Consider the following 11,237-nt stretch of genomic DNA (forward strand, 5'->3'; position numbering starts at 1 on the left):
ATAGTCAGGCTTTGTCGATCAGAATCAAAAGGCTCGCTAAAGAAACTCTTTAATAAAAGGAAATCAAATATTTTGATTTCTTCGTTCTACTTTATTTGTTTTTTTCTCAGAATCAAGCCTGTAACGTGGTTCATGTTTTTGGAAAAGCTTTCTGCATTTAGCTCAGGTCATTAAATGGTTAAACAACAGTCCGCTTGTTTGCAAAAACGTTGCATATTTTTTTTTTCATAGTTTACAAAAAAAATGTGGAAAATAGTAAAAGCTGTAGATTTAAAAAAAAAAAAAATAACAACAACATACATGATACTGAACATTTTCTATTTTAGGAATATTGTTCAGCCCTTGTTAACATGAAAAATAAAAATAAGATAATGTGCCAATCTTAATCAAGGCCTCGGGCCAAAATCTTCTGATTCTTCATTTGAAGTCACGGGCCGCAAAAAATCCCCTCAAGGGCCGCAAATGGCCCTCGGACCGCACTTTGGACACCCCTGTCTTATGTGAACCACTTTGAATTGCCTTGTTGTTGAAATGTGCTATATAAATAAACTTGCCTTGCCTAACTAGAAAAGCAAAAATGTGTAGTTATGTATTTATTTTGTTTATTCATTATAATTATTTCATTTTTCTGTCTTTCTTTTTGTTTGCATTTGAACCTGTGCCCTTATATTTATATATATATGTTTTCAGAAATCTTGATTCCATGTTATTTGTATATTGATCAATCAAAAACAATTACAGTCTATGTTTGTGTCACCTGTCCAAGTGTGTTTCAAATAATCATCATTTCACATCTATTTGTTTTTCAGCCAAGTTATGGTAATTAATATGATCATTTGACACAGAAACACTTGTGATATTTATAAATCTATAAAGAACCATATTCAAGATTTCTAAATTTATAAGGATCCCTTGTCGGCAAGGGTTCAAGTGGAGACACAAATCTGCAATCACAACACTTATTACCTCACTGAGCTATTGAATGAATGCCAACTAGCCTAAACCTATACTCCTCAACCAGTAGTATAGTGATAATTTTCAAAATACAAAATAAGTTGTTCAGGTAGTCAATGAGAGGATGGAGGCTCACTTCTACAATTCATTTAGCAGACACTTTGATCGATGTACATCGGAAAGTACCGGTACAACAAAAGCAAGGGTCTAGAAAGGGGAAAAACTAGAGTAACTACACCAAACAGATTGAAGTCCAATTGGACACAGGTATAGACAGGCGGTGAAAAGAGGCAGAGCACTTTTAAAAAAATAATTAAAGTTTATAATATAGTCATCAACAACAACATCCAGAGCTGTTCTTAATAGTTCTTATCAGCATAAACACCATCCTAAATATCATCATTACCCTTTGGTGTAGGCCTATAGGAGTTCATCAAAGAGCTAGGTCTTTCTCTTTCTCTTAAAGGTGCAAAGGGACTCTGCAGATCAAATGGACTGTGGTTATTTGGTGACAGAGGAGAGTCTACTCTCTGAAACTCTCATGTCATCTGGCAGGAAGAGCTGGGTATCACCAGCATAGCAGCGGTGAGAGCAGTTTATCGCACCATGTGAGGTGGTGTATATGGAGAAGAGAAAGGGGTCCGAGCACTGGCCCTTGAGGCAACCCTGTGGATAAATTGTGCACTTCGGACTCTTCTTTTCAGTAAAAAGCTTCTGCTTTTACAATGCTATCAGAGCCTAGAATACTTTGGACCACCACCATTTAAACCAGTTATAATTAGATCTGTGATGAATAGGTGATTTCCTTTAACTATGGGTCCTTGGTCTGTTGTCATGAAGTGTAGGGTTAGAAGTGTTTGCCTCTTTAATACAACGTTTTAATGCAGCTTTAAACAGACCATTTTTAAACTGTCAAAAAAAAAAAAACCTTATTACCAAATACTTAAAACACTTTATTTCAAATCTTTACAGATGTATCACAACTAGAAGTTACCCGAAGACTAAAAAGGTGGGATACTGAACTTAACTGTAACAAGTACATTACCTAGTTACATAATGCAAAAAGGTGAATAAGCATGAACGTAAAAAGGTACAAAAACATCATACATAAAACTGATAAACTGCCTGAATTATACATCTGAAACATGATAGTAAATGCCAGGATAAGGGTTACCAATTTGTTGACAGTTTTTTGTTTATCATGAGAGAACAAGTGCAACAGGGAGAGGGTGGGAGAGGTTACACTCCTGAGCATTAAAACAGTACCTTCCAGAACATGAAGAACAGAGTTTTGTGTAAATACAGGGCTCTTTGACTAAAATCTGATATATTTCAGGTGTGAGTGGGGATGGTACAAATCTTATGGAATGAGCAGACAATGGAATTTGAACTTACAAGACATAATAAAGCAAAGCTTACAAATCCGTGACTGAAAAAGGTTGCTTTATAAATATAATTGTTAAACATTCTTCCTTTCCTTTTAAACCAAATGAATACTGCATGATTCCATCTGTAGTACAGTAAAATCCTTTTTTAAAAGCTTCAAACCCCAAACCCCCCTACCCCTCCCCAGAAAAAACGGGCCGACAGGAAAACAAAGTGAAAGGCAAAAAAGTTGAGTACTTAAAAAAGTATTTCTGTTGCAAGGAGAGTGTTTGTCTTTTCTTCCAATGTCTAAATAAGATGGAATCTTGGTCCAGCGGTGGCGATGATGTCGCTGTAGGGCTCAGTCTGGGTGACCTCGATGGCTTGCTGCTTCTTGAGGACCAGGAAACTGTAAAACTTGGCAGCTGCCTGCTTCTTGTTGTTGTTCCGGCATAATTCAAGCAGGCTGATTGAGTCTGCCCCGGTCTTAGCCATGACACGCTATAGGGATGGTAGCACAATGTGTTAGAATAAGATTGATCAAGAACACAAAACGATCATCTTCCTCTTACTGGATTTAAACCTTTAAAGCTTAAACTACAGGGTAAGGGGATGATAAACCTTACTTTTACAAATACAAATGAGGATTTTTTGAGTCTTAATAAAATCAGATAATCAATAATAGCTTTTCTTACCTGTAGACCGTGCAGCATCTGCTGGGTTCTCTTGTTCCATCTCTTCTCCTCCTGATCCTGGTCTCCTGCCTGGCCTTCTTCTTCCTGAGGACAATAAGATAACACTTTCATCAACATCATCTCTCACAGGATTCACTTGATTCAACATTTAAACTGCTCAACTGAGGACCACGTTTGCTTATTTTGCTTTATTGAGCAGGTTCACCAAATTGTAAAGACATCTTTCATTAGTCGTCTCTGCATTTTTGAAAAAATGAATGTATTATACAACTACAAACAAATACAACTTTTCCTGTCACCAAGAGAAGAACATGTTCAAGACGTTTACCTCCTCTTCATCACTATCATCCTTCTTGTCTTTGTCTTTTTCACCAAGCAGGTCGAGCTCAGGGACAAGCTGGGTGAGGCTGAGGCTGGTCTCTTCTGGGGGCAGATCCACCTGAGGCATGTCTAACCTCTGAGACAAGACTGAGCGCTCAGCCACCTGCTGCTGCTCCAGGGGAGCCATCTGAAAGGAGGAAACACCCTTTAAGAATACGTGGAATCAACTGAAGAAATTGTTTCCGGTTTCTTTTATTTAACTTTTGTGGTTTTTCCAAGGTCATTTCTTAAAAAAAAATATATACAAGAATATTAACAGAGAAACTAAATATATGGCATGTGCTCACAGGAAGGGTGCCTTCTTTGTCGAGGGCTTTGCGTTTGACTCCACGGGGGGTTGATGGAGGAGGCATAACTGTCTCATCCAGGGTCGTCCTGCTGCCTTCCATTGCAGAGGCAGCCAGCATGCTAGGTTCCTCCATGATAGTCTGGTCTGAGGGACACATGGAGTGATTGAAGGAAATTAATTAAAGCATGTTTAAAAGCATTTCTGCCTCTTTCAATGATTATGAGGCGTGTGAAAGCGACCTCCTCATTTCTTCCAGCATGACTTACCAATAACATCTCTGTGCTGACCCATGACCTCCTCTCTTGGCACCTCTGGGTTCTCCAGCTCTTTGAGGAACTCATCAAGACTGTCTGCTTCACCGCCCTTTCTTCTCTTCCTCAGCTCGTCTGGCACCAGAGGCGTCAGGCAGCGTGTGAACATCTGACATCAGGGGTTAAACAGTTAAACTTGGAAGGAAGTTTTATTTAATGAAAAGTACAAACTTTATGCAAAGTCAGGAGCAGAATAAAAATGCAGAGGCTGTTAGGAAGGATTGATGCTCGACAAAAGAAAAAGAGACCTGCTAAATTATGCACCAACACGTTTTCAATTCAGTATTCTGGAGGGGTTAACGTGTGGGTGTGAAGGATAGGAGAAAAAGAAAACCAATCATTCCCTCGTGTTCTTTCTTTGTTCTCATTTGAAATCCCACAACCTGAGCAGAATGTCAATGAATGAAACAAAATTATAAACTGACTCCCCTCTACCATTTAACAGTGTCAGAGTCTGACCTGCTTTGAGAGTTATAACTCCAGTGTGGCTTGTTCATTACAGATTCTCAAGTGGCATTATTGTGGCATGGATTTTAGGCTGACAGCTGACAGTTTTATTATGTCCTCAAATACTTACAAGCAGACAAGAGTTCATATTTATCCACAAATACATGCATCTTTTTGAAAAACGTTGTTACCTTAAGCAGCCTGGGATTCCAGAGAGGCTGGGCAGGCAGAGAGAAAAGCTTCTCCACTCCACCGGTCTCCTTCCACATCATCAGCTTCTTGGTGGGGGGAGCGAGGTCCAGGGTGGTGACAATGTCTGAGTAGTCAGAGAGCTGGGCCCTGATGGTCTTACTGTCCAGCTCCTTCACGCTGTCCACAATCAGCTTCCTCTTACGCTTAGCCTTGGTCTCTTTCACTAGAGATGGAGGGGAACATAATAAATCAACACTTCATGGCAGCTGAAAAATAGACTTTGACCAAAGCCACTTATTAACACAAATTTTGCAGGAGAATATTACCAGTGATGTCAATAGGCTCCAGGGCGAAAGCCTCCTCCTCGTTGTGCACCAGAGTGGTCTGTTCTGTCTGGTCAGCCATAGCTGGCAGTGGCTCTACTGGACCAGAGTCTGGGCTGTCTGGACCCGCTACACACACAAACACACACTTTATTATAATAGACACTTCAGTAGCCTGGTGATTCAGCTTATCTGACAATTTAACAAGCAATCAAGACAGTTCTCCACACATATTTACTTCCATGTTTATCTATCAGAAAGAAAGAAAAAACTTTTCGGTTTAATGGAGGCAAAATATAAAGAGAAAATAATTTTCTGTTTATATATTTTGCACAAAAAAAAAATGCAAGAAATCATTGCTTTGCTTACGTGACTGGAGAGCGTCAAAGTCGTCTTCATCGTCCCCATGGTCTTGAGGCATCATGACACTTTCTGTGATGGCTGGAGGGTCATCAAAAATACCGCCTCCATCTTCAGAACTCAGTAGCTTATCAACTGTGAAATAGGAGATAAGTTAACTCAAAATATCTAATTTGCTCATAGGAAAGTTGAATGGCTTTTTAATTACGTTTTTTCAATGCCAAAACTACAAACCCAGCATTCCCCCATCACTGTTGCCCAGTGAGGCATCGCCAAAGTCATCATATTCCATGTGGTTGGACTTGTCGGGGAGATTAGCAGGACCAGGCTCAGCCTCTAGCAGCAGGTTAGGGGCTGTGGCACCATGCATGATATCCTCCTCAAACGTGCTGGCTTCACGCATCATCTCCCGATCATCCATGCCGAAGTCAGCTGAAAGTAATAATAATTATAATAACTTTATTTATAAAGCACCTTTCAAAAACAAGATAAAAAATAGTTTCAAAAAACACGTTTAAACAAATAATAAAGTATATAATAAGACATGTGATCAAGTATTTAAAAAAAGCACAAGATGTTTGTGTCCCAATTAAAGGATGAGCGCCTAGAAAAGTAACGCCTCATCCCAAGCGAGCCAAACAACCCACCGTTGGTCTCTAGTTGCCAACACAACACAAGTACAGTATGCTGTTATTATTAAAGCATATAAACAGATATCAGGTTTATAAATGTTGATTCTGTTATTGAAATAAAATGTGATGATGCATCTTAACTCTGCACCATCTAAAATGTATTTAGGTCTTGTGTAAGTCTTGGATTCAAGACTCATAATGAATCCAACCATACAGTTTATATAGAAATGGTGTTACGAAGGGATTAAGCTAGTTTTTATAATGTCCTACCAAAGTCATTATCCTGTAGGAGGCTAAGGTTTCCAACATCTTCCCTCATGGTGATCTCTTCCACTCTGCTCTGGTTCAGGGTGAATTGCTGTGCCACATCTATATCACTGTTGAGAAAACAAACACACACAAAATAACATTAGAGATGGACCCAATAGTTGATTCTTCAGTGACACAAACCGACCCTGGCAGATAGTTCAAATAAAAAGGTTTTGCTGTAAAGACTTAAATAAGTATTTCACTTTATTGAAATGTGAAGAAAAAAAAACTTAGATGAAAGCAGAAAACAAAGTCACTTACTCCAGGTCAGGAAGCGGCTGGTCAAAGTCATGGAACTCTTCAGGTAAGGTGATGGCATTGTAGGCTGCCTCTCTGTTTTCCTCAGGGAGATCCACCACACCTAAACACAGAAACAAGTACAGATGTTGTTATAGTACATCATTTTTGATTTCATGTCTCTAAAAAGAAAAAAAATATTCCTCAGCAGTGAATTTATTTTATCAAAAGAAAAATACACAACTACTTTTTTAAGTGTAAAATTAAAGAACTCGCAGAAATGTGGCTTTTCTTTCATCCTTACCTGGCCTAAAAGCCATTTTGATCTTGATAAAAGCTTCATTACAGTCAGCAAGCAGATACTTTGCCTTCCTGTGGTAGATTCTCACAACCCCAAGGAGCAAGTGGCCTGATGTTCGAAGAGCCATCTTCACCTAAGAGACCAAGGGAAAGAGATCGTAAATACAACGTATTTTATGAAGACAACAAATTTTCCTTTTAAATTAAGCAAACACTGTCAGTTTTGCTTTTATCTGTTCCTATCCCATATATTTTTTCTTTGGTAGAAAAACACTTTTAAAATGATTGCTTTGGGGTTCAGAGTTCAAGCATGTTCCACAACTTGTTCCACATTACCTTGGGTGAGATGATGCTCTCCACACTGCTCTCCAAGTTGCATTCAAACACGTGGGCCTTGGTCAGCTTCTTGTCCCAATGGGCCGCTAGCCAGATCTTGGCCAGCGGCCCACGTTTGCTGAGGACAAAGTGGGCGTAGAACATTGCCCTGGTTCCACTGGCTCACACTACTGAATTGTTTACCTGAAAAACACAATTCATCATTATAGGGAGAAGCAAATCTTAAAAAAAAAAAAAAAAAAAAAAAAAAAAAGAAGGCAGGAATAAAAAGGAAAAAGTAACAAAATGCAAGGGAGCATCAACTAAGTGTCTGACAACAACAGTGTTTTCAGTCAGCATCAGAAACAGAATATTCAATAAATGAATTATTTACTAATGTTTTGAGTAAAAGTTCTAACACATCCATCTAACACAAATGAATATTTTGACTGCTGGTGAAAAACTAATCAGCATAAAAAGGACAATGACATCTGTGGTTGATTTTTAAGACATGTTAAGATTTGTGCTTTGGTACATTTGATGTAGGGTTTAAGTTAGGGAACCCTTCATGCCTTGATATTTTCATGGCAAAGACAAATCCCAGTTACTATCTAAACAGGGATTGCTTGTACCTCCATTAACTCTTATTTTGACCACTAACATTTTATGAAAACACTTTTCTATTAGATTGGGACTCAATAAGTAATCATCAATAAGGTTCATGACGCACTTCTATTGTTTCATGTTAGATTCAATCAACTGTAACAGATTAAGTTATCGTTATTAATAAAACACAAACTAAGAGCACTAAAGATTAAAACATAACTTTAGTTTTAACTAGATATAAGGAGTGACTGCAGGAGGGGAGGCAAACACAGAAAATGCACATGTTTGACGTTAACTTGTAACCTACACTGTTCCCATACTTTACTTAAAATAATCATTCAATTTTAATAATGCATAAATACATAGAACAGCTGAACGTGATATTTCAGTGGTTGTGTATGCACCAAATAGATGATAATATGTTAAAAGCGCCAAGGGGCTGGTCCACGCCAGTAAATAGTCGGCGCCATCAAGTGGGACGAACTACATTTACGTTATGTTAGCCGCTAGCTACAAAAGAAGCTACACAATCATCTTTAGTCCGTGTTAATCACAGCCTGGAGCAGGTGTTACCAGTCTGATGGACAAAATAAAACCTATCATAATCGGGGAACGAAAATATAATTAAGACACGAGGAGAAAGTAAATCACAGAGAAATGAGGCGCCAATCAAAACAGAACTGTGCAGTTAGCTGGTGGCTAACGCCTCCTGCTGCGATACAGGCCGCAGATAATAAACAGAACCGTGCATGCTGATTTCATCTCACAATGTACACTAAACTGCGCACAACTATTCAATATGCAAACACACTTACCGACAGTTCCCCCTCTTAGATTGAAATTTCAAATGATTATGTTATATCTCCCAGCGAATTCTCCCCTGTTGTACTCATTAAAACTGCCAAGATGGCGCCAGTCGCCTTCCTCCCGCTCACCGCTGTCCTTTTAAAATCGGCAGGATGTTTACAGTCAAAAATGGCGGAGGAGGAGTCTGGAGAGGCTTAGAGGAGGCGGAGCCATTAGGAGGACACCAACCACAGGCAGCACCAAGCAGGAGGAGATAGGGGCGCTGTAGCATATGTAAGGCGCAATATGCCTACTGTTAATATTGGGTTATATTACCCAATATTATACTGTTACTATTAATTATTTAATTAATTATTATTATTATTATTTTTTATTTTTTTTATTTTTTTATTTTAATTAAGTAACTTTTTATTACTATTATTAATATTACCCAATATTAATAATAATATTGGGTGACCCTAACCCTACCATATATATATGGTAGGCGCTTGACTTAAGAAATATGATGAGAAATCAGAGTGGGCCTGCAAAAAAATATATATATATATTACTATTAAGTTGTTGTTGTTGGTGGTGTTAGCATGAGTTTTAGCACTATTAACATAAGAAGAAGGGGTTTTACTAATGACATACTACAGTCAGCAGAGTGGACTAAAACAAAATTTTGACCCCCTTTGATTTTTTTTCTTGAGTATTTTTACAAGTCATAGCAGGGAATGTACAAATGCAATTATTTAAATAGGTTTCTTAATTTAAGTCATGATGGCATAGTGTAAGGGAACAGAGTAGGCTAATTGTCAGCGTTATTTTCAGGTAAGCTACTATTTTACCTTCAGTTATATTATATCTAGGCTACATGAAGAATGTAAAGACATAAATAGTAGGCTACACATTGTTTACAGAAAAAAAATCCCAAGCCTCCCAAACCAATTTAGTCCTTTCTCAAAAGGGAACTAGACAACAAAACAATACACACCAGTATTTAACCACAGAGATGAGAAGAAACGTGTACCTCAGACTAATTCATCTACAATCAAATAGCAAAACAGGTATGTGGTAAAGCCGATTTGTCTCGTAGACCACATAATCTGTTGCAGCAGAAAAGCTGCCAATGAAGCATGTTTATGAATAACAGGGCATATGGGGATGACTGACAGGAAACTGAGGCTGGTATTACTCTCGCATCATTAGATAAATGTTTTGTTTAGTTCGTCTTATCAGCTTGATTTGAGAAATGATTAATCAGATCATTTAAATTTACATTCAGTGAACTCCTGCACAAAGCTGAATGAATAACACGATCAAGTCACAATGCACTTGAGCTGCATGATAATTCTTTACAACCAAATGATTAACTGTTCTGATCAAGAGCAATTTACCTAATATTTTTAAATATGTACAAATGTGCTCCAGAATCAGATCATCATTTTGCCTCATTGCATTAACAGCTCAATGTGAGATTAATAAATTATTGATCCATGGCAAATTACCTCAAATTGTTCCATGAATGAACGCTTACAGAGAAAACAATATATTTAGAATAATGTCCAATTAAAATGTGGATGTGTTGTATCTCCAGTTTATGAAAATATTAAATTAAGCAATTTATCTAATGTCTTGTTCAGCACAGTAATGGGTACATGAGTCATAATAACAGAGTGCTGCACAGCCCTGTCTGGATGGTGACACAGTTTTGGGCTGCCATCTGTTAAACAAGATAAATTTAACCAGATAGCTGATTGCTTTCTGCTGATATCATGTGATTGTTATGCATGTCAACAGCATCAGAGAAACCAGCCACTTCTATACTGATGCTCTGCTGCTTCAGATACTTTGCTGACGTGCATGGTGTGAGTCACAAAGCCTAAACATCTGTTCATCTCTCCATACCTAAACAGAAGTATATTATTATCAACACAGCGGTATGAAAGAAAACATCTCATGACTTACTGAAGCACTGTTACATGTACACACAAACACTCAGAGGACATGTGCATGAGCTAAATGTATAGCTGCAGCCTATAGGCAAAAACTGATTGAAGATAAAGATTCCTTTAATCCTGTAAAATGAATTGTTTCTGGCTAATATTAGCACAATGTGGCTAATCTGAATGTATTCAATAATGTCATCATAGGGAGCCCCTTCTGCTTTGATTGAACTCATCAGCTTTTCTTTGAGGTGTAGGGTGGCGTTCAGATGCAAACAGTCTCAGTCTTCTAATGTCATTTACAGGTCACGTATTGTGCAAAATGCGCTTTTCAACACTAATACTGTTTGTGTCCTTAGCTTGTCTACAAACCCCTCAATTGTGAGAAAATTCCATCCTCTCTGTTTTTTGCCTGCTCCACTTTTCAGAAAACGTGTGCTCAAACAGACTGTTTGGAGATTTTCCCTTTGTGACATCACAAAGGGTAGTAACCTAACCCCTCCCCCAGGTGGGTGACTCTCCCACAGTATGTGTTTGTTCTGTCCTCTGAGTCCGCCTTTCAACCGTAAACAAAATGCTGTGTTGCAAGAAAGCCCAATCAACCCATGCCCTTCCAGGGGGGCGTGGTCAGACACAGCTCATTTACATATTTAAAGCTACAGACACAGAAACAGCCTGTTCTGAGCAGGGCTGAAATAGTTTATAGGCATGATCAAATACAGGATCAGAGGGGATGTTTGTCAAGAAATGTCACAGACATGTTTTGGGGAGCTCTGAGACTTATTT

General features: G+C 38.3%; 1 protein-coding gene across 1 annotated transcript; it reads right to left on the reverse strand.

Annotated features, from left to right (window-relative positions):
* Positions 1-1,894: 1,894 nt before the first annotated feature.
* Positions 1,895-8,685, reverse strand: LOC132984282 (double-strand-break repair protein rad21 homolog A-like). The gene is made up of 14 exons (XM_061051052.1): positions 8,532-8,685; positions 7,132-7,314; positions 6,800-6,929; positions 6,520-6,619; positions 6,220-6,326; positions 5,552-5,749; positions 5,327-5,452; positions 4,961-5,086; positions 4,634-4,857; positions 3,951-4,104; positions 3,683-3,828; positions 3,343-3,522; positions 3,015-3,098; positions 1,895-2,820 (listed from the first exon to the last, which is right to left on the reverse strand). The coding sequence occupies exons 2-14, from the start codon at positions 7,273-7,275 to the stop codon at positions 2,629-2,631; spliced, it is 1,911 nt and encodes a 636-aa protein (XP_060907035.1). The 5' UTR covers positions 7,276-7,314; positions 8,532-8,685; the 3' UTR covers positions 1,895-2,628.
* Between the last annotated feature and the right edge of the window lie 2,552 nt (positions 8,686-11,237).

The sequence above is a fragment of the Labrus mixtus genome, chromosome 11, assembly GCF_963584025.1.
Source record: "Labrus mixtus chromosome 11, fLabMix1.1, whole genome shotgun sequence".
NCBI lineage: Eukaryota > Metazoa > Chordata > Actinopteri > Labriformes > Labridae > Labrus > Labrus mixtus.

Bases quoted from the DNA above. Each gene is read 5' to 3' on its own strand.
- LOC132984282 (XM_061051052.1), bottom strand. From the start codon at position 7,275: ATGTTCTACGCCCACTTTGTCCTCAGCAAACGTGGGCCGCTGGCCAAG. The intron at 5,750-6,219 runs GTAGGACATTAT...TATTACTTTCAG, and splicing joins CCTACAGGATAATGACTTTG to CTGACTTCGGCATGGATGAT. The intron at 3,099-3,342 runs GTAAACGTCTTG...TATTGTCCTCAG, and splicing joins ATGATAGTGATGAAGAGGAG to GAAGAAGAAGGCCAGGCAGG.